At 50.1% G+C, this 26,407-nt stretch overlaps 3 protein-coding genes across 3 annotated transcripts in view; all 3 read right to left on the reverse strand.

Annotated features, from left to right (window-relative positions):
• The window catches only part of Clptm1 (CLPTM1 regulator of GABA type A receptor forward trafficking), a 38,171-nt gene extending 32,883 nt beyond the window's left edge, over positions 1–5,288 (reverse strand). Inside the window, exon 1 of the mRNA XM_051162542.1 lies at positions 5,201–5,288. Within this exon, the coding sequence (XP_051018499.1) occupies positions 5,201–5,272 (72 nt within the window). The 5' untranslated portion in view covers positions 5,273–5,288. The remainder of the gene's footprint in view (positions 1–5,200) is intronic.
• Positions 5,289–12,531: 7,243 nt separating this feature from the next.
• Positions 12,532–13,480, reverse strand: Apoc2 (apolipoprotein C2). Its single transcript, XM_051162544.1, has 3 exons — positions 13,426–13,480; positions 13,105–13,249; positions 12,532–12,680 (listed from the first exon to the last, which is right to left on the reverse strand). The coding sequence occupies exons 1-3, from the start codon at positions 13,478–13,480 to the stop codon at positions 12,590–12,592; spliced, it is 291 nt and encodes a 96-aa protein (XP_051018501.1). The 3' UTR covers positions 12,532–12,589.
• A 4,059-nt stretch (positions 13,481–17,539) lies between these two features.
• Positions 17,540–22,804, reverse strand: Apoc4 (apolipoprotein C4). Its single transcript, XM_051162543.1, has 3 exons — positions 22,639–22,804; positions 18,552–18,684; positions 17,540–17,758 (listed from the first exon to the last, which is right to left on the reverse strand). The coding sequence occupies exons 1-3, from the start codon at positions 22,712–22,714 to the stop codon at positions 17,593–17,595; spliced, it is 375 nt and encodes a 124-aa protein (XP_051018500.1). The 5' UTR covers positions 22,715–22,804; the 3' UTR covers positions 17,540–17,592.
• Positions 22,805–26,407: the final 3,603 nt, after the last annotated feature.

Raw genomic sequence — 26,407 nt, forward strand, 5'->3', positions numbered from 1 at the left:
CACCACACGTTTGGGCAAATACTCATATGTAAGAAATGAAGGAAACAAACACTTGTCTTTTTCCTCTTAATGTTTCTTTTATTGGGAGTCAGGGCATAAGCCCCAGCATGTGTGGGGGTCAGGGGAGAATTTGTGGGAGTTGGTTCTGTACTTTTGCCAGGTGGGTTCCTGGGATCAAGTCAGGTGTTCAGCACTAGGGATGTGCACCTTTGCCCACTGCCCCATCTCACTGGGCCCTAAACCGTTTTCATGTACGAATGGGCAAGAGTAACAAGTGCCCTTTGAGGAATATTTTTAGGTGTATGTTTTCCCTACACGTAGTCTGTGCACCATGGGCAAGCCCAGTGTCTGAAGAGGCCGTGTGCGGTCATCCGAGCCTCAGGAACTGACTGGAGTCACAGAGGATTACAAACCACCGCGTGAGTACTGGGAATCAAATCTGGAAGAGCAGCTGGCGCTAACTGCTAAGCTATCCAAAGATTCTACCTGTCTGTCTGTCTGTGTATCTATCTACCATGTATCTATCATGTATGTACGTATGTATGTATGTATCTATCTACTTACTTACCTACCTACCTACATCTTGTTTGAGTTTTGTTTGTTTTTCAGACAGGGTCTACAGAGCCCTGACTGTCCTGGAACTCACAGAGATCCTCCTGTCTCTGCCTATCAAATGCTAGGATTAAAGGCGTGTGCCACCGCTGCCCAGCCTTTTTAGTTAGTTTTAATTGTGTGCAGGCACACAGTGAATGCATTAGAGTGCAGGTGCCTCTGGAGGCCAGAAGAGGTTGCTGAGCCCGAGCTGGAGTGATGGGCGGTTACTTGTGAGCTGCCCAGTGTGGGTGACAGGGACTGAACTACTGTCTCCTGCAAGGGCAGTACAGCCTCCTAATGGCTGAGCCAGCTCTCCAGCCCCTGGGGGCAAAAAAAAAAAAAAAAAAAAAAAAATGTTTAGGAGCTGATGTGATAGCCTGGTCCTGCAGTCCCAGCATTCAAGAGACAGACAGGGCAGATCTCCATGGGTTTAGCACCAACCTGACTACATGTCAGATCCCTGCAGCTGGGGTGTGCACCACACACATGCCTGGTACAAGCGGGCAGAGTAGGCATCAGACAGACCCTGTCTCAAAGAAGTAAATACTAAATACGAAACAACAAAAAAAATATCATTCAAAGCCGGGCGTGGTGGCGCACGCCTTTAATCCCAGCACTCGGGAGGCAGAGGCAGGCGGATCGCTGTGAGTTCAAAGCCAGCCTGGTCTACAAAGTGAGTCCAGGATGGCCAAGGCTACACAGAGAAACCCTGTCTCAAAAAAACCAAACAAAAAAAAAAAAACAAAAAAAATATCATTCTTTTGCCTCTGTATGGTGCACGTGTACGCTCCATCATGTGTGCAGAGTTCGGAGAACAACTCCACATAGTTTTACCTCAACCAGGGACCAAACTCAGGTTGTCAGGCTCCTGTGGCTGGTTCATCTCAGCAGCCTCCCCGGCCCGTGTCTTCAGTGGCATCTGAGGCAGGTGTGGCGGTGCACACCTGTGATACCAACTGGCTGGTGGCGCACGCCTGTAATCCCAACACTTGGGAGGCAGAGGCAGCTGGATCTCTGTGAGTTCAAGGTCAGCCTGGTTACAGAGTGAGTTCCAGAGCATGAGAGCTATATAAGAGACCCTGTCTCGACACACACACACACACACACACACACACACACACACACCGATGAACAGGACTAGAGAGAGGAGTGAGCAGTTATGAGCATTGCTGCTCCTGCAGAGGACCAGAGTTTGGCTCCCAGCAAACACACAATGGCTCAAAACTGTCTATAGCCGGTTCCAGGAGATGTGACCGCTGCAGGCATCAGGCAAACATGTGACACACATGCACACATGTATGCAAAATACTCATACACATAAAATAAATCAAAAAAGCAAAACAGCAGCTTCTTCCCAGACTGCTTCCTGTCACATCCTCCTAAGCAATACAACAGCTGCTTCCCCGAAAGGATGGGAGGTGGGGCACGCAGGTGACATGCAAACGGTACTCCACAGGAGGGACTTGGGCATCTGAGATTTTGAAAGTGACGAAGGGAATCCTGAAACCAGTCCCCAGGAACAAATCTGCCAATGCTGAACCGTGGACTCGCATTACAGAGTGCACCAAGAGCGACTGCATTCTGCACTGGCACCACACAATGTGAAGGTGTTTAAGTTAAACCCCAACACCGAGGTAAGCCTCCTGCGGCTCCCCTGCTTCAGAGTCAAGGCCAAGTCCTCACCAGAGCCTGGCACGCCATACCTCCCCACTCCACTGTTCTCTCTCTACCCTGTCACCCATTTGGTTTGGCCACAATGCTTACCCCACCTAATGCCCCTCCTCACACCAGATGTCTTCTACCTCAGGGCCTTTGCACAGGCGAGTCCCATTACATCCACGGTCTTTCCTTTACATGGCTGTGGCTCCCTCCTTTTCCTCCTTCAGGCCTCCTCTGCGATGTCTTCCCCAGGACCCTATCAGAATGGCAGCTCTTCCACCTCCCCACCACTCACTCCTTACACACGCCAGCTAGGTATCTGTCCAAGTCTCTGCCATCTACGGTCAGGCATATTTTTGTTCCGTGCCCCCATCCACGCTTCCCCACCTCCTACTGGGCACAGGAGGCCCAAGAATGCAGAGCCTGTTCTACCCACCACATGTATCCGCTGAGGGGATGAGCGGCTGGGCTACCCTAAAGAGGAGCAGCCAGTGTGACACAGGTGAGGGACAGCAGGCCAGGGAGGGCAGCAGAGAACGCAAGTGCAGTAGGGAGGCCAGCTCAGCTCCTGCCTGCTCTGGGCTCTGTTTGCTTGAGCGCGAAGACCACCCCCTCCAGGAACATCCAGCAGCCTGGCAGGCAGCTATGGCCACTTACAGGGCCACATCCTCAAGAACTGTTCAGCTCTACCACAGCCACCTCAGACTCTATGTCAGCCTGGCCTCTGGGTCAACACTCATTCACTGCTGGGGAGGCGAGTCAGTGTAGAACACCTGCCAGAGATGGGCTGGGGTGAAGCTCTGTGTGGAGGGCTTGCTAGGGGTGCAGGAATCCCGGGTGTGACTGCCTATACAATTAATAAAACAGAGGAAAAACATACTTCCCCCTATAGCTGGGTGTGGCGGAGCCTGCCTGTGATGCCAGCACTGAGGGAGGCAGAGGCAGGAGGGTCTCTGTGAGTTCGAGGCCAGCCTGGTCTACAAAGAAAGTCCAGGACAGTCAAGGCTACACAGAGAAATCCTGTCTCAAAAAACAAAACAAAACAAAACAAAAACAAAAACAAAAAAGAAAAGAAAACAATTAGAGGCTGGGCATACAGTGCACGCCTTTAATCCCAGTACTCTGAGAGGCAGAGGCAGGTGGATCTCTGAGTTCCAAGACTATACAGTAAAACCCTGTCTTGAAAAACAAAACAAAACCGGAACCAAACGAAGGAAAAAAGTTTAAGCCTGGGTTATAATGGGCACACCTGTAATTTCGGCACTTGGAGAGACAGAGGCAGGGAGAACACTATGAGTTCCAGACCAGCCAGGGCTACACAGTAAGACTGTCTCAATAAATAAATAGATAAATAGATAAATACATAGATAAAAAGAAAAGAAGAAGAAAGAAAGAAAGTCTAGTCTAGTATGAAGAAAACAGTTCGTGCCAGGTCTTGATGTGCTTAAAAAAAAAAAAAAAGTGTGTACTTTATCCTAAAGGCCAAAGGAAGAGCATTAAAACTTGTCAAGCATGAGCTAGATTAGTGGTGCCATGTGGCTGTCATGCCAGCACTTAGGACGCTAAAGCAGAGGGGCCCCTATGAGGCTGAACCTCACAGAACAGAGACGGGAACCAGAGAGGCTCCACATGTGTCTGGGAAAGTCTTGGTCTCTCATGCCACCCACACACAATCCTCAACAGAAATTTAAAAGAGCTAGGAGCACACTGATGAGGGCAACGGATCAGAAGAAGTCCCAGCACACCCAGCCAGTGTAGTCATTCCAGCACGGACAGACCCAACAATCTCCTGAGCTGCCTGCACCCCAGGTCTGATTGGAAATGCCAGAAAGACAGAGTCCAGATATGTGGGTTCTACCTCACCTCCGGAGCCTGGTCTCTTTTCCCAAGTGAGTGCACCTACCCCGGCTTAGAGATCCTGCAGGCCCCTAATCCTGACTTCTGTCACTCCCCTGTCTGTTTACAATACAGTCTCCTCTTGCATTCCCCTGACTGCAGGGACATGGTTTAGGGCCATCTTCACAGCCCACGGGGCTGACCCTCCCACCCAATTCCTCCCTTAACCACTGGGGCAATAAAGACCCAGAGAGAGAAAAACTCGTCCAAGGTCACATCCACTCAGCTTCATGCACCCCCTGCTCCCAGTCGGTACTGCTCACCCCTGAGCTGCCTCCTACAAGTCAGTGACATCCCAGTGGGTGGGTCGACAGCACCTTGCTGTCACTCCATCAATTTCCCCCAGAAGCCTGCACGGTGTGCCAGAGTGAACTGGTGTGCTCTGAGGTCTCAGTTTAATTTGGGTGCTAAAGGGTTTCGAAGGCAGGCACATCGGGACCAATTTCTCCACCTGCCATGGCTAAAAGCGCCACGTCAGTCCATGGAGCGGATTTCAAAGTTAACCTGGGTGACCTTCTACAAGCATCTTCGGCTTGCTGTCCCTCGGACCCTCGTCTGTAAAATGGGTCTGGCGGCCTCCGCAGCCCATGCCCTTTACCCACCATAATAACCGTATTTCCCCGGAGCTAGAAAACTCCCAATTTTAAGCAACCACTGCTCCGTGTCTCAGGCACTGCGGAGCAGACCTGGAACACCAGATCTCTCTAGGAATTGGTACTGGAACCTGGAGTCGCACAGTCGAGAACCTGGGGCGCCTAAGTCACCTCCCCTTCCCTGCCACACTCTGTCCTCAGCTCGAGCAGAGAGTCTGCGGGACGGACGGCGCGAGCCTGCAGCCAACCCTGTGCGCGCAACAGGACGGGGTTCCCGCCACCGTCCGGCCTCCTGGGCAGCCGGGCGCCGCCTGGGCCCAATAGTCAAGGTCCCTGTGGGGCACGGAGCCCCCCCGGTGCACACGATTCCTCCAAAAAGGACAGGACACTGCGGGCGGGAGTGCTCCCCCCACTCCGCTGCGGAAGGGCCCCCCTCAGGCACCTCTCGGCCTCCGTACCTGACCAGAGCTGCCTCCCCCGGCCGCCACCACGGCGCTGCCGGCCCCGTCCGCCTCCTGCGCCGCCGCCATCTTCCCGCTCCGGGTCCCCGCCCCCGCCGCCAGCCCCGCCCCGTCCCCGACGGCGCCAGCTCGATCGCGCGAGATTTCACACTCGGCCCGCCCCCCCTCGTCCCCCCCGGCCAGGCTACCAAGTCCGAACGGGACGCCTCTAGCCACGCCCTTTTAGGAAGCCCGACCCGGCCACCGTACTCCACTTCCGCCCTTTTCCACCGCAAAGCTGTTTGTTTTCAATGTAGCCGGAAGCGGCTTCTCCGAGTGCTTGAACTTTCTAGTCTAAAAATGCTCTTTTTCAGAGGTTCTATTATGTTTTTTTTCGAGACAGGGTTCTCTGCAGAGGTTCTATTTTTTTTGTTTTGTTTTTTTTTTTTGAGACAGGGTTTCTCTGTGTAGCCTTGGCTGTCCTGGACCCGCTTTGTAGACCAGGCTGGCCTCGAACTCACAGCGATCCACCTGCCTCTGGTTCTTTTTTTTTTTTTTTTTTTTTTTTTTTTTTACGCTCCGCCAAGTCGGCAGGTTCTCTCGGACTGTATGGTCGTTCCGAGCAATTCTGCTCCCATTTCGGCTCGCCGTCTCTTCGCCGGGTTTTACAGTAGCTGGTTCCTGAGCTTTTCGGCCACCGTAGCGATTCGCGGCAACGCGCTGGAGCCACGCCCCCTCTTGAGCGGAAGGCCCCTCTCCGGTCCGCGCCGGGGTCGGACTCACCGCGGTGGTCATTGCCCTGTGCGTTTCGCTTCTGATGGCGTTTTTCTTTTTCTTTTTCTTTTTTTTTGGTTTTTCGAGACAGGGTCTCTCTGTGTAGCCTTGGCTGTCCTGGACTCGCTTTGTAGACCAGGCTGGCCTCGAACTCACAGCGATCCGCCTGCCTCTGCCTCCCAAGTGCTGGGATTAAAGGCGTGCGCCACCACACCCGGCCCCTGATGGCGTTTTTCTTGCTCCATCATCGGTCCCCACTGAGGCTGTCGTCTCTCTCGGTGCATTCAAAGGCCGTGTTTCACCGTTCTTACGGACGCCACAGCTGGAAATGGGAAAGTCTCTGGAAAGGATTGTTAGACCGTAAATCAAGGACTGCGTGTGTGTCGGGCGCTCGCCTTTAGTCCCAGCACTAGGGAGGCAGAAGCAAGTCGATCTTTTGAGGTCAAGGCCAACCTGGGCTGCATAAAACTACACCCTGTTTCAATCAGTAGTTGTGACCTGCCCAACGGGAGGGCTGGCCCTCTGGAAACAACTCCTCTTATATGGCCCCACCAAATCATCCTTAAAAAAAAAAAAAAAATTAGAGCCCGGCGTGGTGGCGCACGCCTTTAATCCCAGCACTCGGGAGGCAGAGGCAGGCGGATCGCTGTGAGTTCGAGGCCAGCCTGGTCTACAAAGTGAGTCCAGGACGGCCAAGGCTACACAGAGAAACCCTGTCTCGAAAAACCAAAAAAAAAAAAAAAAAAAAATTAGATTCATTATTTTATCTACGGATGTGCACCATCTCTACGCCTAGTGCCCTTGAAGGCCAGAAGAGGGCGCCAGGTCCCTGGAACTGGAGTGGCCATGCAGCTGCTGCTTATGGAACTCAGGTGCTCTGGAAGGCGCCCTGAGCCATCTATGTAAGACCAAGTCAAACATCTTTAACATAAGGGCCTGGAGAGATGGCTCAGCGGCCGAGAGCACTGACTTTTCTTCCAGAGGACCCATTCCAAGCGCCCACATGGCAGCTCACAATGGCCTATAACTCCAGTACCAGGAAGCCAACACTCTCACACAGACAGACACGCAGGCAAAACTGGTAGTGCGTAGTTTTTGTTCTGTTTTCTTTAGGGTTCCTTAATGCCTCTACCTTTCTTCCAACACCCCAACACCAGGTAGGGAAGAAAGAAGGTTCGTGGGGAGGGGTTCTCATTCTCCTTAGCTACTTCCTGCTAATAAGGGTCATTGGGTTCCTTAGGGCAAGTCCAGTCTTCGTTTCAAGAAATCTCTTCCAAGAAGAGACTTGATACCCTGTGATCATCTACAGGGGGAGGAGGTCCCCCTCAGTCACAGTCATAGGGGAGGGGAATAGGGTGAAAGTGGGAGGGAGGAATGGGAGGATAGAAGGGATGGGATAACAATTGAGATGTAATATGAATGAATTAACAAATAAATAAATTTATTTTTAAAAAAAAGATGTCTCTTGCCGGGCGGTGGTGGCGCACGCCTTTAATCCCAGAAATCGGGAGGCAGAGGCAGGTGGATCCCTGTGAGTTCGAGGCCAGCCTGGTCTACAGTGCGAGTCCAGGACAGCCAAGGTTACACAGAGAAACCCTGTCTCGAAAAAACAAAACAAAACAAAATAATAACAATAAAAGAGATCGCCAACTTCTTCTCAAACTGCATCATCAGCACCAAGGGAGCAGAGGGGAACGGAGCATCAGCAACCTTCTTCATTGGAGCCCCACACCCTCCCCTCAGCTCTGGCATTTATCTCCTCTCCAGAGTCCTCAGAACTGAACTATTTGCAGCTGGTAAAGGGCGCCTCCCAGAGACCACATGAGGCAAATAGCTGCTGTGGACAGTCTGAATCAGCCCATATCCCACAACTGGGATTAAAATAAAAACATGTTTCTATAATATAACTGAGTTTTTAAAGACACCAAATCTTTCCACTACACAAAACACCAATACACATAAAATAAAGATAAATAAGCCGGGTGTGGTGGTGCACACCTTTAATCCCAGCACTCGGGAGGCAGAGGCAGGTGAATTGCAGTGAGTTCGAGGCCAGCCTGGTCTACAGAGTGAGTTCCAGGACAGCCAAGGCTACACAGAGAAACCCTGTCTTGAAAAACCAAACAAACAAACAGGCTTTTCAAATGCCTTAAATCCCAGCACTCTGAAGGCAGAAGTAGGCGGATCTCTGAGTTCGAGGCTAGCCTGGTCTACTGAGTGAGTTCCAGGACAGCCAGGACTACAAAGAAACCCTGTCTGTCGGGGCGGTGGTGGCGCAAGCCTTTAGTCCCAGCACTTGGGAGACAGAGGCAGGTGGACCACTGTGAGTTCGAGGCCAGCCTGGTCTACAGTGCGAGTCCAGGACACCCAAGGTTACACAGAGACACCTTGTCTCAAAAAAACAAAAAAAGGCCAGAGAGATGGCTCAGTGGTTAAGAGCGCTGCCTGCTCTTCCAGAGGTCCTGAGTTCAATTCCCAGCAAGCACATGGTGGCTCACAACCATCTATAATGTAATCTGTTTTTGTTTTTTTTTGGGGGGGGGGGTTGAGACAGGGTCTCTGTGTAGCCCTGGCTGTCTTAGACTCGCTTTGTAGACCAGGCTGACCTCGAACTCACTGCGATCCGCCTGCCTCTGCCTCCCGAGTGCTGGGATTAAAGGCGTGCGCCACCATACCCGGCCCCTTATAATGTAATCTGATATCCTCTTCTGCAGATAAAGCACTCATATGCAATAAATAAATCTTTAAAAAAATAAAATAAAATAAACCAAATGAAAAGAAAAGAAAGAAAGAAAGAAAAGAAACCCTGTCTGGAAAAACCAACAACACAACAACAACCCCCAAAATAAACAAACCAACCCCAACAAGCACAAAGCAAAACAAAACAAAAACCATCCAGGCTGTTGTTGTTGAAACAAGTTTTCACTATGTAATGGAAGCTGGCCAGGAATTGTCAACACGCTGAGATTCCAGGTCTACTTGTGTGTGCCTCCACTCAGGGCCAGTTCAGTGCCTCACAGAACCAACCGACTCACTCTCCCCACCATTAGGGGGCACCCAACACCATCAGGCAAGAACTGTGCTTTCAGATTATTAGGGAGGGGAGACATCTTCTAAATCTGCAGGAGCCAGAGTCTCAAGGGCCAGAGTCCAAAGAGGAGAAATCCGGGGTTCAGATCACTCACTCCCTCCTTAAGAGAGGCAGAATATGGGCACCTGGACTGTGTGGTCCTAAATGGAGGTGTTTGGGGATCTGAGAAAGAAAAGGGGGGTGGCACCAGAATCTGGAGAGGTTGGGGGGGTGGCAACAGAACCTGGGGGGGGGGGGGGGGATGGCACCAGAACTGGCTGGAAGCAGAGCTGGCGTGGGCAATGGTTCCCTTTGGCTTGAGTCTGTGGGAAACACTGGACAGAGAGAGAATTGTTCCCCCTACCCCACCCCCACCCTCCCTCCCCTTCCCAGGCACTCCTAGAGTTTGGCAGGCTCAGTTCTTCCCAGGCCCTGGGGACTTGGGACACTTCCCACCGCCCCCCTCCTTCTCAGTTCTTGCTTTCTACTGGATTCACAGCTGCTCAGCCTCAGGACCTGGGAAAATTGCCCCAGGAGTATTGAAAGACGGGCTGCAAATTATTGCCAAACAGATTAGGAAAATCCAGGCCAAGGGTCCTCTGCGGGACCAACAGCGCCACCTATGGGACACAGGAGTGAGGAGCGCAGACCTATCCTCCGTCCTCACAGGAGGGTGAGGCAGGAGGACATGGGCAGGCTGCCTGTGAAACCCTCTCTTGGATTGAAAAAAAAAAAAGAGAGAACAGGGCATGGTGGTGCACACCTTTAATCCCAGCACTCGGGAGGCAGACGCAGGGGGATCGCCAGGGTTACAGAGAAACCCTGTCTGGAAAAACCCAAAAACAAAACAACAACAGCAAAAACAAATGAAACATGTGACAAAGTTATAGTAGTCAAAATGGTTTCAACTGTTGCTCTTTTTTTTTGGCAGTTTCTCTGTGTAGCCCTGGCTGTCCTGGACTCGCTTTGTAGACCAGGCTGGCCTCAAAATCAGAGATCTGCCAGCCTCTGCCTCTCAAGTGCTGGGATTACAGGCATGCAGCACCACGGCTCCAGACATGGGGTTTTTCTGTTTTGTCCCACCGGTCCTGGAATTTGATCCCAAAACAAAAAACAAAAAAAGAACCAGAAAACACATAATTCAGCTCCGAGCTGGGTTGCACCTGATCCCCCAAGTGCCAGGTCTCAGGCTGTGTGATCTCTGGTGCTTTTATTCTCTCACTGTCTTTTAAGCAGAAAAGGGCGCCAAAACCACCCATGGCTTAACTTCTTTTGTTCTCCCCAATGGGCCAGATTGGTTGCTACGTAATGCTGTCTCTGGTGGGCAGGAAGGAACCTGGCCATAAAACTGGGTCTCTTATCAACTCTATCTCCGGTGGGTGGGACCCTTTGGGTCAGTCTATAGACAATGCTATCTCTGGTGGGGGCTGCTTTTTGCAGCTGGCCAGCTTATCTCCTGTAAGCCTGTTCCTTAACCTTTGTCCCAGTTACCCTGAAATCTAATTTTAGTTCTTCTGGTATCTCATAGACCAAGCTAGCTTCCAACACACAGAGATCTGCCTGCCTCTGCCTTCCAGATACTGGGATTACACATGTGTGCCACCATGCCCAATATCATTGGTCTCTGTCAAGAGGCCAAATGAAAACATGACTGGCTTTTTCTCTGCTGTGTCCTGTTCCCAAAACTAGCAAGGTTTTTGGTAAAAACACATATGAGGTTAAAATGTTGGAATTGTCCAAGAGCCCAGGTTTCAGTGTGTGTCCTCCTGGGCCCCTGGCAATTTTAGCCTCAAATTCCTAACTTTGGCAGAGCTTTGTGAGTGCCAACCAGCCTTTCCTCTGCACCAGGCGCTTGTTTGGCACAGCATACATGTGGAGGCCAGAGGACAACTTTGTGAAATGGGTCTCCCCTCCCACCGTTTTGTGGGTTCTAGAGATAGATTGCCTGTGCTCACTGAGCCACTGAACCACCCCAGTTTTTGTTGGGTTTTGGAACAAGGTCTCACACAGCCCAGGCTGGTTTCAAAAATCACTAAGCAATTGAGAATGATCTTGAATTCCTGATTTTCCTGACTCCACCTGTGTATTTCAGAGGGGTTTTAAAAGATTATATTGGGCCGGGTGATGGTGGTGCACGCCTTTAATCCCAGCACTTGGGAGGCAAAGGCAGGTGGATTGCTGTGAGTTCAAGGCCAGCCCGGTCTACAAAGTGAGTCCAGGACAGCCAAGGCTACACAGAGAAACCCTGTCTCAAGAAAAAAATATATTATTTTTAAATTGTATGTGTGCTATTTGTATGTTTGTTTTGAAACAGATCTTACTCTGCCACCCAGGATGGACTCAAAAATACTGTGTTTTAGAAAATAAAGTAAAAGCCGGGCGTGGTGGCGCACGCCTTTAATCCCAGCACTCCAGAGGCAGAGGCAGGCAGATCGCTGTGAGTTTGAGGGCAACCTGGTCTACAAAGTGAGTCCAGGACAGCCAGGACTACACAGAGAAACCCTGTTTCAAAAAAAAAGAAAGAAAAGAAAGGAAAAGAAAAACCAAAAAAAAAAAAAAGGAAAAAAGAAAGATAGAAAATAAAGTAAAAAGCAGCGTGTGGTGGTACATGCCTTTGATCCTAGCACTCAGGAGGCCTCTAGGTAGAGGGAATCTGTGGATTTCCGTGAGTTCAAGGCTAACCTGGTCAATATAGTGAATTCTAGGACATCCAGGGCTACATAGAGAAACCCAAAGCCGGGCTTGGGTGGCGCACACCTGTAATCCCAGCCCTCAGGGAGGCAGAGGCAGGCAGATTTCTGTGAGTTTGAGGCCAGATTGGTCTACAAAGTGAGTCCAAGACATCTAAGGCTACACAGGAAACTCTGTTACACAAAACCAAATAAATAAATAATACAATTAAATTTAAAAACAAAAATAGACAAATGTAAATTTTAAAAGAGAACTAAAAGTCACTACCTAGTTCATGCTGAACTTAGAATTGCAATGATCCTCCTGCCTCAGGCCTTTAGGGCTACAGGTGTGAACCCACATGCCTGGCTAGTGTGCACCCTAGCCATTCCAGTGGACCAAGTTTTGAGTTAAAGCCACACACATATGGATGCTCACCAAATGTTCCCAATGCGGGATTTTGTCATCTAAGCGCCCCGATCAAATGCTGACTAGCAGCCGGGCGTGGTGGCACACGCAGCACCCGGGAGGCAGAGGCAGGTGGATCGCTGTGAGTTCAAGGCCAGCCTGGTCTACAAAGCGAGTCCAGGGCAGCCAAGGCTACACAGAGAAACCCTTTCTCAAAAAACAAAAAACAAACAAGCAAACAAATAAAATATGCTGACTAGATTCCATAGCCCTTCCATCCCAGCTCTGGGAGCGTGAGAGAAGAGACCACACCAAAGGCAACGTACCTGGAGCCATTTATTCTTTCCCTGAGAGAATTCAGTCTGGACTTGGGAGTAGGAAGACAAGAGCTGGTGGGACAGGGGAGGTAGGACCATCCTAGTCTGAGGGCAGAGGCCTCATGCTCCGCCCCCTTCTCCCTTCCCCCCTGACTTGGAGCTTGCAGGTCACTCTTCTCCTTTCAGGAGAGTAAGGACTTGGTCCGTAAAAATGCCCGCGTAAGTGCTCATGGCCGCCGAGCTTTTGCTGTACATGTCTCTGCAGAGAAAGCACAGCAGAGGGTTAGAAGGAAGAGCCTGAAGGACAGCTCTGGGTTCTGAGAGAGAGAAGCTAGCGTTTGGACCTCTGCATCTGAGAGAAAAGAGATGGGGTTTATATTTCTTCGTTGGAGGGAGGAGGGCTGGGCCTGGACCCCTGGGTCTGAGGAAGGAGGGCTGAGTCCGGACCCCTGGGTCTGAGGGAGGAAGGCTGGGCCTGGACCCCTGTGGCTCCTGGGTCTGAGGGAGGAGGGCTGGGCCCGGACCCCTGAGTCTGAGGGAGGAGGGCTGGGCCCGGACCGCTGGGTCCGGACCCCTGGGTCTGAGGGAGGAGGGCTGAGTCCGGACCCCTGGGTCTGAGGGAGGAAGGCTGAGGCCTAGATGAGCATGTATGCTGGGCTCTGTCTCCACTGGGCAAGGCATACCTCAGTTTCTCATCCACGCTGGTCAGGTATGTGTTCTGGTACAGGCCTTGGGCAGCCGCCCTGGCAGAGAGCCAGTAAGTGATGAGGGACTCCTGGACCTTGTCCAGCAGAGCCGAGCTGCCCGAATCCTCATCTTGCTGGGCCTCTGTGGAAAGCAGGCTGGTTAGATTGGTGGCCCTGAGGGGACCTCGGGTGAGCGAAAGAAAGCAGGTGAGGAGGAAGAGGGGTGGCAGAGGAAGGTGAGGAGATGCCTGAGGATCACCCCCACCCCACCCCGCCTTCCTCCCTGAGCCCTCACCGCCACCTTGTGGCCCCACTCACCGCATCCCAACACCAGGAGGACAAGGAAAAGAGCCAGGAGGAACCTAGAACTCATGTTGTCCGTGACCCAGAGCACTGAGGATGGTGCTGTGGTAGGCGGAAGGTGCCTGGGCAATGCGTTGCTAGGGTCCGGATCTCCAGTGGGGAGGGACCCTGTCCTGTCCCTATTCCTGCCCAAGAATTTGAAACAATCCACATGAGGTCCCTTCTGGAATTCTGCTCTAGAGGGTTTTCCCCGTTTTTTGTGGGGGGGGGGGTTGGGATGGAGGGGGTGACAGAAGGTCTCATTAATTTGCCCTGAATGGCCTTGAACTCAGAGAGCCACCTACCTTGGCCTCTCAAGTACTGGGAATGGTGCACTCGGGAGGCAGAGGCAGGCGGATCGATGTGAGTTCGAGGCCAGCCTGGTCTACAAAGCAAGTCTAGGACAGCCAAGGTTACACAGAGAAACCCTGTCTTGAAAAACCAAAAAAAAAAAAAAAAAAAAAAAGATATTTATTTATTATTATGTATAATAAGAGTGCTCGGGGGCGGGGGGAGGAATGGGAGGATACAAGGGATGGGATAAACATTGAGATGTAACAAGAATAAATTAATAAAAAAAAAAAAAAAAAAAAAAGAGTGCTCTGCCTACTCATACACCTGCAGGCCAAAATAGGGTATCAGATCTCATTATAGATGGTATGAACCACTAAGTAGTTGCTGGGAATTGAACTCAGGACCTCTGGAGGACTAGTCAGTGCTCATAACCTCTGAGCCATCTCTCCAGCCCAAACCCCAAGTCTTCCACAAGAACAACAAGTGCTCTTAACCACTGAGCCTCACTTTAATTTTTGTTTGTTTGTTTTGATTTGTTTTTTAGAGACAGGGTTTCTCTGTGTAGCCTTGGCTGTCCTGGACTCACTTTGTAGACCAGGCTGGCCTCGAACTCACAGCGATCCGCCTGCCTCTGCCTCCCGAGTCCTGGGATTAAAGGTGTGTGCCACCACTGCCCGGCCCTCACTTTAGTTTTTTTAAACACGAAGTCTTACATAGCCCAGGCTGGCCTCAAATTGAGTAAGTAGACTAGGATGACCTTGAACCCCTGATCTTCCTGCCTCCACCCTGGGAGTACTGGGGTCACAGGTGTGTGCCACCATATCTGACATTTTTTTTTTTTTCAAGTAGTAGGGATGTCACTCAGGGTCTCCTATGTGCTAATGAAACATAGACAAGGCAGCTGAGACACATCTCTCCAACCATCCATTCACTCAGGAAAGCTATCTTGAGGTGTAAATAGCCCTGAACTAGAAGGAAATATAAACAACCCTTTTAAAAACAAATTCTTGGTTAAAACCTTGAGGACATGGTAGCATACACTTTTAATCCCAGCACTTGAGAGGTAGAGGCAGGTGGATCTCTGTGAGTTCGAGGCCAGCCTGGTCAACAAAGTGAGTCCAAGACAGCCAGGGCTACACAGAGAGACCCTGTCTCCAAAAAAAAATAAACAACACCCCCTAAAAAACAAAAAAACAAACAAAGTAACAAAAACCATCCTGGGGAAATTGAAATAGCAAATGGCTGAGATCCGTGCCAGAGAAAAGCGGCTTCAGGGTTTGAGAGCCCTAACTGCTTTTCCAGGAGACCCTGGGTTCAATCCCCAGTACCTACGCGACGGTTCATGACCGTCTGTAAGTCTAGTCCCAGGGCATGCAATATCCTCTTCTGGCTTCTTGAGCGAGCCAAGCACGCACGTGGTACACAGACATGCATGCAGGCAAAACATCCACACACACAAAATAAATAAATACAGATGTTTTCAAAAGAGGTAAACTTTAATCCCCAGCACTTGGGAGGCAGAGGCAGGTGGATCTCTGTGAATCCAAGGCCAGCCTGGTCTCCAAAAAGCAAGTCCAGGACAGCCAAAGCTACACAGAGAAGCCCTGTCTTGAAAAACTAAAACTAGCTGGATGGTGGTGGCGCACGCCTTTAATCCCAGCACTCGGGAGGCAGAGGCAGGTGGATCTCCGTGAGTTCGAGGCCAGCCTGGACTACAGAGCAAGTTCCAGGACAGAGAAACGCTGTCTCGAAAAACCAAAAAAAGAAAAAAGAAAAAGAAAAGAAAAACTAAAATTAAAAAAAACAAAAACAAAAAAACATCAATAGAGGTAAAGATCAAATCCTGGGAGTAGGGGCCAAGATAAACAAATAGAGAACAAATCTAAACTCCATGGTTTCAGTCAGACACACCAAGGCTAAGGTGGGAGAATCAGAATTTCAAAGCTAGCCTGGGCTACATAGCGAGACCATGTCTCAAAGAAAAGAAAGAAAGAAAGAAAGAAAAAGTCTTTCAATTCCACGATTCCGAGACAGGTAACTAAGCAGTTACTCCTATAACTTCTGATTTAGGAATCTTTCTCCCACCCTGATGCACTATACCACCCCCTTCACATCTTACCTGAGTGTAAGAGGCAGGGCTGTAACTAACGCCAGTGGGCTGGCAGGCTTTATAGCTCTGGAGCCCCCACCCCTTCCATATCAGGCAGCTCCTCTGTCCTAGGCCAAAGTCCTGGCCAACAGAGCTACAGAGGGGGTGGGGTGACAGGCAGGCCTGGAAGGGCAATGGTCAGGGATGTTTCCTGCCAGGTCCACCGCAGGGGAGCCCCACTTTGAAAAGCCACCCATAAACCGGGCAGGACTATAACCTCAAGGTCACTCAGAAGGCTGAAGCAGGAGGATCAAGAATTCAGAGTGAGAAGCCGGGCGTGGTGGCGCACGCCAGTAATCCGAGCACTCGGGAGGCAGAGGCAGGCGGAACGCTGTGAGTTCGAGGCCAGCCTGGTCTACAAAGCGAGTCCAGGACAGCCAAGGCTACACAGAGAGACTTTGTCTCGAAGAAAAAAAAAAAAAAAAAAAAAAGAATTCAGAGTGAATCCAAGAACCACTGGGCCACTTAGCAAGATGTTTGTTTGTTCTTTTGTTTTTCAAGACAGGGTCTCTCTGTGTAGCCTTGGCTGTCCTGGACTCACTCTGTAGACCATGCTGGCCTCGAACTCACAGCAATCTGCCTGCCTCTGTCTCCCGAGTGCTGGGATTAAAGGCGTGCGCCACCACCGCCCGGCTGCAAATTTTTTTTCACCTGAAAACGAAAAGGCTTCCTTTTGGTTTTATTCACAGTTTCTCATCTAGCTCAGGCTACCCCGGAACTCTCTGTGTAGCTCAGGCTGTCCTTGATCTCCTGATCTTTTAGGTGCTGGGATTTTGCAGGCCTGTACCACCCTGCCCAGCCTGGTCTACAGAGTGAGTTCCAGGACACAGCCAGGGCAACATAGTGAGGCCGTGTCTAAAGCGTGTGTGTGTGTGTGTGTGTGTGTGTGTGTGTGTGTGTGTGTGTGTATGCAAAAATAAAGCCGGGGTGGTAGTGGTGGAGCCCTGAGTTCAAGGCCAGCTTGCTCTAAAGAGTCCAGAACAGTCAGGCTATACAGAGAAACCCTGTCTCAACTCTCCCCCCCAATAAAAAGTAATACTTAGCAGCCCATCGCCTTAACTACTGAGCTACCTTGTCATCCCCCAAACAAATGTAATCTTTAAAAGAAGACTGGGGATGGGGCTCAGTGGTAGCGCACTTACCTGGCCTGTGTGAGGCCCTGGGTTTGATCTATAGAGCCTCCATCATTGTCTCTCCCAAAAGAAAGACAGTAACCTCCCCGCCCCCTGCCCTCCATTCCTGAGAGAGATAGGTGGGTGCCATTGGGTACTGTGGAGGGGAGTTTTGGATTTGTGGAACCCACTCAGAATAGAGTAGAAAGTCTGCATGTCCTAGGAAGAGAGGGGCACTGTGAGGAGATGGGTCATGTGACCCATACTGGCCTTCAAGACTTTGCCTCCAGGATATGAGCTGGCGCCCTGTGTCTCCAGTTCATTTCAAGCCAGAATCCCCGGAGGTGAGGGTGAGGGGACGGGGGTGGGGTGGGGTAGGGGTGGGGGAGGGTTATCACCACAGCCCCTTCCCCTAAAGCTTTCCTCGTGCCTTCCTCAACCAGGTGACAGCCTTTCCACTTATTAACTCCTAGATATGACAGAAGGTTGACCTCTGGCCTCAAGACGAGCTACAGGGCGGGCCAGGTGACACAGATTAAGAGCAAACACCTTTATTGTGGGTGCCAGAGGAGGAAGGTGTGGGGCACTTTAACCCTGAGTCTGGTCCTTGCAGAGCAGCCGGGGACACAGGCTGTAGGTCTTGTTGATGAGGTGGTCTCTGGAGCTCTGCAGCCAGGCTTGAGTGCGGGGACCCAGGTCTTTCAAGTGATCTTCATAATAGGTCTGCACAAAGCCCTGGACCGCGTCAGGGCCCCTGGATAAAGGGGACAGCTTAGATGACAACCCAGACACCACAGGGATATGGCCCACTTACATCTGATGCTCTTCAGACTCAACACTCCAGACTTTTCTTTTCTTTTGGTTTTTCGACACAGGGTCTGTCTGTGTAGTCCTGGCTGTCCTAGACTCGCTTTGTAGACCAGGCTGGCCTCGAACTCACAGCGATCTGCCTGCCTCTGCCTCCCGAGTGCTGGGATTAAAGGCGTGCGCCACTACTGCGGGGCCTCCAGACTTTTCTTTATTCTTTTTTTAAAAAATAATAATTATGCCGGGCATGGTGGCGCACGCCTTTAATCCCAGCACTGGGGAGGCAGAGGCAGGCGGAACGCTGTGAGTTCGAGGCCAGCCTGGTCTACAAAGTGAGTCCAGGATGGCCAAGGCTACACAGAGAAACCCTGTCTCGAAAAACCAAAAAAAAAATAATAATAATAATTATTATTATTATTTTTTCTTTTTATTTATTTAATGTGAATGAGTACTCTATCTGCATGTACACCTGCATGCCAGAAGAGGGCGTCAGATCCCATTTCAGATGGTGGTGAGCCATCCTATGGTTGCTGGGAATTGAACTCAGGACCTCTGGAAGAGCAGGTGGTGCTCTATAACCACTGAGCCATCTCTCCGGCCCCTCCAGACTTTTCTCATTCCTCACTCAGACCCCCCAGGAGTCCAGGCCCAGCCCCCCTCTCCCTCACACTCAGGTTCTAGCCACAGGCTCTCCCTCCCACCCCCATCTCTGTTGTCCCCTCCCAGCAGAACTCTCTCACCAGAACCACTGCCATCTGTCCTTGGTCCTGGTCACCAGTGGCTCCACCATCTTCATTACCCTGGTCTTTACCAGGCTCCAGTGGCTGGTGTCGGGGCCAGGTGTGGGCTTGAGGCTTTCTGTCGGCACGGATGCTGGGGGAAGCCACAGAGCAGCTTGAGTAGGGCCGGGATCACAAAACCCTATTCCTGGGGGACAGGTGCAGTCACCTTTGTACCTAGATACCCATGTCACTCGTCACCATAGGCCACACATTGACTTCACTTGTCCTGGACTCAGTTTCCTACCCTGTAGAATGGCCACAATTACTTTGTTTTGTTTTGTTTTGTTTTTTAAGGTTATTGTGCCACCTAGACCAAGTGTACAGGAAAGTGCCCTGTGTGTTGCACCACCTCTCCCAGCCCCAGCTTATGAGTCCCTCCACGCCACTGCCTTCACTCCCACCATTTCATCCTCTTTCCCCCACCCCCACTGCTGGTCTCTCCCCTGTCTCTCTGTCTCCTGAGATTTTCTCACTCAGTTTGCAGCTCCACTTCCCACCTGGTGCCTCTCTCTAACCATTTAACCGTCCTGCCCAAGGATGGCCTCTGACCCAGAACACCTCCATGCACCAAGGAGCAAAAGCCCCTGTAACACACACCATAAACACACACCCCCCTAGGTAGAGACTCACCCACAGATACGAGCTGGCACGCAAGCATGTATGATCATGTTTGTGTCGCTTATCCTAACATTTTTCGAATACTTATTTTTTTGTCATTTTTATTATTTCATTTTTATTCTTTTTTTTTTTTTTTTTTTTTTTTTGGTTTTTTGAGACAGGGTTTCTCTGTGTAGCCTTGGCCATCCTGGACTCACTTTGTAGACCAGGCTGGCCTCGAACTCACAGCGATCCGCCTGCCTCTGCCTCCCGAGTGCTGGGATTAAAGGCGTGTACCACCATGGCCTGCTAATTTTTAAGACATGGCCTCGGGTCGTCCCAGCTGGCCTCTGGAAGCGCGGGATGACTTCTGACCTCAAACTCCTGATCTTTTTGACTCCACCTCCAAAGTGGTGGGCAGGACAGGCCTGTAATCTCATGCCCGGGGTTATGACAGGCAGGGATTTCTTTTTCTTTTCTTTCCTTCTTTTTTTTTTTTTTTTCTTTTTTTTTTTTTATCCGAAGCAGGGTTTCTCTGTGTAGCCTTGACTGTCCTGGACTCACTTTGTAGTCCAGGCTGGCCTCGAATTCACAGTGATCTCCTGCCTCTGCCTCCTGAGTACTGGGATTAAAGGCATATGCCACCACACCTGGCCAGGCAGGGCTTTCACCCACGCGAAGTAGAGCATGCTGCCCACTCAGCCACATCCCCAGCTTGTCCTGGCGCTTCCTACGTAGCTGAGGCTTGCCTCCATCTCCCAAGGGCTGGGTTCCAGGCATGTAGCGCCACACCCAGGCCACACGTCATGTCAAGTTCCAAGTCAAGTTCCACGTCACTTGCTGTCGTAAACCTCACCAATGACTTCATCCCTCCAAGGTTCAGTTTCCTGTCCTGTGAAAGGGGGAGCTAAGCTAAGCATAGGGAGAGGACACAGTAAGGTGCCTGGCATGACGTCAGCACTGTCTATGGGAGGTGCATGTATATTTTACAACAGGGTCTCTTTTTTTTTTTTTTTTTTTTTTTTGTTGTTGTTTTTCAAGACACGGTCTCTCTGTGTCAGCCTTGGCTGTCCTGGACTCGCTTTGTAGACCAGGCTGGCCTCGAACTCACAGCGATCCACCCGCCTCTGCCTCCCGAGTGCTGGGATTAAAGGCGTGCGCCACCACGCCCGGCTCAGGGTCTCTTGTATAACCCTGGCTGGCCTGAAACTCACTGTGTTGACCAGGCTGGCCTCATACTCACAGAGGTCCACCTGCCTCTACCTCCTGCCCTACTGGAATGACTTTATGTGCGTGAGTGTTTTGCTTGTATGTATGTATGTCTGTGTGTCATGTGTGTACATGGTGCCCTCAGAGGGCAGAAGTGGGCATTGAATCCCCTGGAAATATGGAACGTTGGTAGCCAGCCACTATTTGGGTGCTGGGAACTGAACTTGGATCAGCCAGAAGAAGAGCCAGTGTTTTTTTTTTTTCTGCAGGGGCGGCAGCGTCGGAGGTCAGGGGATTGAGACAGGGTTTCTCTGTGTAGCCCTGGCTGTCCTGGACTTGCTTTATAGACCAGGCTGGCCTTGAACTCACAGTAATTCGCCTGCCTCTGCCTCCCAAGTGCTGGGATTATAGGTGTGCGCCACCACACCTGGCTTCATTTATTTATTTTTTAAAAAGATTTATTTATTTTATTTATTGCATGAGTGCTTTATCTGCAGAAGAGGGCATCAGATTATATTATAGATGGTTGTGAGCCACCATGTGGTTGCTGGGAATTGAACTCATGACCTCTGGAAGAGCAGGTGGTGCTCTTAACCAGTGAGCCATCTCTCCAGCCCCTGATTGATTGATTTTAATGGTACTGGATGTTGACCCCAGAGCATGCTTGGCAGGTGCTATGCCACTAAGCTATATCCCCAGACCATTCTGGCTGAAAAAAAAATTTTAATTACTGCATATATATGCGTGTTTATAATAGGTGTTTGTGTGTATGTTCGAGGCCAGCCTGGTCTACAAAGTGAGTCCAGGACAGCCAAAGCTACACAGAGAGACCCTGTCTCAAAAAACAAAAAAACAAAAAAAAGCACAAGTATCACTAAACTGTCAGGAGGACCCCCAACTTGGAGTTCCCTTGCCTCAGCCTTTGAGTAATTAGGATTACAGACCCCTATCAAAATACTCTTCGCATGAGATACAATGTTAAACGCAGGAACAAAATACAAAGCTATGTGTGAGCACACACAAAAAGAGCTTCCTCTGTGGCCACACACTTTTCTTTTCTTTTCTTTCTTTCTTTCTTTCTTTCTTTTTTCCCCCAAGACAGGGTTTTTCTGTGTAGCCCTGGCTGTCCTAGACTCACTTTGTAGACCAGGCTGGTCTCGAACTCACAGCAATCCGCCTACCTTGCCTCCCAAGTACTAGAATTAAAGGCATGCACCACCCTGCTCGGCGCTAGGACTTTTCATATCTGTACCCTATATAAAGCAAACACACACAAGCTCACCCAGTTAAGCATTGCATGTCTGGGATTCTAGTGCTTAGGAGGCAGACTCAGGTGGAGCAGGAGTTCAAGGCCAGCCCCCCCTACACAGCAAGTTTGAAGTCAGCCTGGACTACCTCAGACCCTGTCTCACAAAAACAAAACGAAAAAGCTACTAACAGCAACAGAGCCATGAATAAACAGAATCAAACAATAGCGACAAAAGCCTGTGGTGGGTTAGGCGTGGTGTAATCCCAGCACTCAGGGAGGCAGAGGCAGGTGGATCGCTGTGAGTTCAAGGCCAGCCTGGTCTACAAAGCAAGTCCAGGATAGCCAAGATAACATAGAAAAAACATGTCTCTGGGGGAAAAAAGCCCATGATGGGACCCGTACATTTGTCACAACCACAGCTGGGACCAAACGGCTGAGGATAAGGCTTTGGTGGGAGGAGTTCTTGCTTTGCATGCACAAGACTCTGAGTTCGATGCCCAGCACCACATAGCAAGGAGTGGTGGGACATGCCTGTAATCTGAGTTTTGTTGGTTTGGTTTGGTTTGGTTTTTTGAGACAGGGTTTCTCTGTGTAGCTTCAGCTGTCCTGGACTCGCTTTGTAGACCAGGTTGGCCTCAAACTCAACAGCGATCCACCTGCCTCTGCCTCCTGAATGCTGGGATTAAAGGCGTGCGCCACCACCGTCAGGGATGGGAGGCAAAAGTACTCAGGATTCAAGGTCAGCCTTACCTATATCTGAAGTTCAAAGCCAGCCCAGGCTACAGGGAACCGTGTCTTCATAGAATAAAACAAAACAAGCCTGTGATAGAGTGTTTGCCTGGCATCTGAAGGCCCTGTGTGTGTGTGTGTGTGTGTGTGTGTGTGTGTGTGTGTGTGTGTGTGTGTTGCACTGTCTCTCATGGCTACAGTCATGCCACAGTCATGCCCCCACTCAGAGAACCCCACCTCCAGCAGCCCCCCACTCCTCACCTACAAGGCAGGACAGGAGCAGCAAGGAAAGGTAGAGTGAGGGCAGGGCCCGCAGCCTGTATCTCAGCAGGGCCATGTCTGTGGACTGGGTCCCTCTGTCCGTCTGTCCCTCTGGGCTCCACTCTCCACCCTGGGGAAGGGACAGGCAGCACTAGGAAGAACCCTCCCCCTGTCACCTCCCCATTCTCCTTGGCAGGACTTCAAAGAGATGAGCCTGGTGACACTGACAGTCAAAGGCCAGGCCTGCCCTTCCCCGACTCCCTCTTTCCCACCCTCCTAGGGTGCTGCCTCATGGAAGCCCCAACACGGATGCCGCACTCCACTAGAATTTTCCTGGACTCAGCTTCCGCCTTTGGGAATTGAGACCTTAATCTATGCCTGAGAAATTGGAGTGTGTGTGTGTGTGTGTGTGTGTGTGTGTTAGCTTCTGTTTTGAGACAGGGTCCCGTGTAGCCCAGGCTAGTACAGAACTATGTATCCTCCTGCATATACATGTAGCCCAGGCTAGCCCAGAACTCACTATGTATCCTCCTGCCTGCACGTACCAGATGTTGGGATTAAAAGTGCTATGCCTCCATGCCTGGTTCTCCTTTTTTTTTTTTTTTTCCCGAGACAGGGTTTCTCTGTGTAGCCTTGGCCATCCTGGACTCACTTTGTAGACTAGGCTGGCCTAGAACTCACAGTGATCCGCCTGCTTCTGCCTCCCGAGTGCTGGGATTAAAGGCGTGCTCTGGCTCTCCTTTTTTAGCAAGGTCTTGCTAAGTAGGCCAAATTGACCCTGAAATGGTGGTCCTCCTGCCTCCACCTCTGGAATAGCTGTGACTACACGCCTTCGTCTTCACATACCATGTGTGGCTTGGGTTTTGAGTTTTTTTGTTTGGGGTTTTTGGTTTTTTGTTTTGCCTCAGGCTTTCTCGGTGTAGCCCTGCCTGTCCTGGACTCGCTCTGTACACCAGCCTGGCCTCGAACTCACAGTGATCCACCTGCCTCTGCTTCCCAAGTGCTGGGATTAAAGGTGTAAGCTACCATTGCCTGGCTGAGTTTTTTTTTTGTTTTTTTGTTTTTTTGTTTTTTAAGATTTATTTATGGGGCTGGAGAGATGGCTCAGTGGTTAAGAGCACTGACTGCTCTTCCAGAGGTCCTGAGTTCAACTCCCAGCAACCACATGGTGGCTCACAACCATCTATAATGTGATCTAATGCGCACTGTATACATAATAAAATAAAATAAAAAGATTTATTTATTATGTCTTTGTTGGGTCCCAGCCCGCGGGAAAAATTGAATCAGGGTTCACCTGAAAGAGGGAGTGGGGACTGAAAGTAGAATACAGAGACAAGAAATAATGAATCAAGTCAGGAAATTTCTGACCAAGATTCACTTTATTGCTGACTAGCAGGACCATATATAGGGCAAGGTCAATAGGATTTATTTTAATCTCACTCACCCTAGCCCCCCGGGCAAGAATGCAATAGCCTAAATCGCTCCCTGTAGAACTTCCTAGTTCTCTGAGTAGTTCCTTGTAAGAACTTCCTAGATCCTCTGGGTGGTTCCTAGTTGAGACTTATCTACTTCTTTCAAAGGTAAATAGTCAAGCCATGCCTATAATCCCAGGGCAGAGGCAGGTGGATCACTGTGAGTTCGAGGCCAGCCTGGTCTACAAAGCGGGTCCAGGACAGCCAAGGCTACACAAAGAGACCCTGTCTCGAAAAAACAAAAAAACAAAAACAAAGGTAAATAGTCCAAGGATAGCCTGGAACACAAGACCTTGTGGTGAGGTAAAGGTCAGCAACTCGAAGGTCACAGCATGCAGCCTAAGCACAGGATTTCTGACATGACAGAATTTGGCATGGGTCCCCACATGTCTTTTTTTTTTTTTTTAAGATTTATTTATTATTATGTATACAGTGCTCTGCCTGCATATGTACCTGCATGCCAGAAGAGGGCACCAGATCTTATTATAGATGGTCGTGAGCCACTGTGTGGTTGCTGGGAATTGAACTCAGGACCTCTGGAAGAGCAGCCGGTGCTCTTAACCTCTGAGCCATCTCTCCAGCTGTAGGTGTATTTTTTAAATCTATTTTTTATTTTGTTTTCTTTAAACCTCTTCCTACTCCCCCCCCCCAATCCCTTCCAACACCCCAACACCAGGTAGGAGAGAAAAGAGGTTAGTTGGGGGATGAGGGGGAACATAGTTTTCCTTAGCTGCTTCCTGCTGTTTAGAGTCCTGGGGTTCCTTGGGGCAAGTCCAATTCTGGTTCAGGACATCTTCAACTTCTCATCAACTTGCACCAAAATCAACCAGGAGCACCAAGGAGAGAAACCAGCAGCCTTCTTCTCTCTCCGAATGCCCCTTGTCTGTGTCTGTGTCTGTGTCTGTGTCTGTGTCTGTCTCTTCCTCTCTGTCTCTCTGTCTCTCTCTCTGGGTCTGGCGTTTATACTAACTGGCAAAGACCACGCCCCTGCTCTAGGCAGCTCCCAGCTGACAAACATCACAGGCCCCCATATCCCACACCTGGGATAAAAACAAAAACATGTTTACATGTAACCCAAACCATCCACAACAGTGTAAGTCTGTGTCGACGGGCACATCCATGCCATGGAACATGTGTGCTCAGAGGACAATGCCATCTTTCAGGAGTTGGTTTTCTCCTTCTACCATGTGGGTCCCTCAGAGAACACTCTGGTAGTTAGGCTTGGTCAAACTACATTTACCTGTGGAACCATCTTACCGCTCTCCCGTCCCCACTTCCTTCTTCTCCTTCTTGTTTTTCCAGACAGAGTTTCTCTGTGTGGCCTTGGCTATTCCTGGACTGGCTTTGTAGACCAGGCTGGCCTCCAACTCACAGAGATCAGCCTGCCTTTGCCTCCCGAGTGCTGGGACTACAGGTGCACGCCTCCCCCACCCCACCCCCATCTCTAGGAAAGGTCTTCAACAGCTCATGATAGCTATGACCTCATAACCTTTTTGCCTCAGGCTCTTGAGAGCTACAGTTTCAAGAGTAAACCACACTAATGGGAAAATTAATTTAACTAAATTCCATGCAAGGTTTTGGCATATTATCAAATAAATACTTAAATATAACCTAAAATATTTTTCGGACTATAAAACTCACCTGACCATAAGACGCACCCAGTTTTTAGAGCAGTAAAACAAGAAAAACAGCAAAAAAAAAAAAAAAAAAAAAAAAAAAAAACAGCAATCGGACCGTAAGGCGCATCCTAACCCCGCCCCCACCCTTTTTTTTCAGGTGGGGGGACTGGGTCTTATGGTCCTAAAGATACAGTGCTTATCTGCCCATCTGAGGTTGAAATGTAACTGCATGCCCCATGGCTTCCTTCCTGTGTTTTGTTGTGTGTTTGTTTACTGAGACTTTTTTTTTCAGGGCAACCTCGGCTGGCCTTGAACTTCTGATGCTCCTGCCTCCCCCTACCCAGTGCTGGGATCACACGCAATGCCCACATGCCCAGGACACTTTCTTTTCTCACAGAAAATCTCCTGATGGAGGGGGGTGCTGGAGAAATGACTCAGAGGTTAAGGGCACTAATTGTTCTTCCGGAGGTCTTGAGTTCAATTCCCAGCAACCACATGGTGACTCACAACCATCTGTAATATGATCTGGTGCCCTCTTCTGGCCTGCAGGTGTACACGCAGGCAGAGTATTGTATATTAAATAAATAATAAATAAATAAATAAATCTTAAAAAAAAAAAAAAGAAAGAAAGAAAAGAAAATCTACTGATGAAATCTTAGCTGTGGCCAGAGCAACCCT

Source organism: Acomys russatus, chromosome 19 (genome assembly GCF_903995435.1).
Source record: "Acomys russatus chromosome 19, mAcoRus1.1, whole genome shotgun sequence".
In the NCBI taxonomy this organism is placed as follows: domain Eukaryota; kingdom Metazoa; phylum Chordata; class Mammalia; order Rodentia; family Muridae; genus Acomys; species Acomys russatus.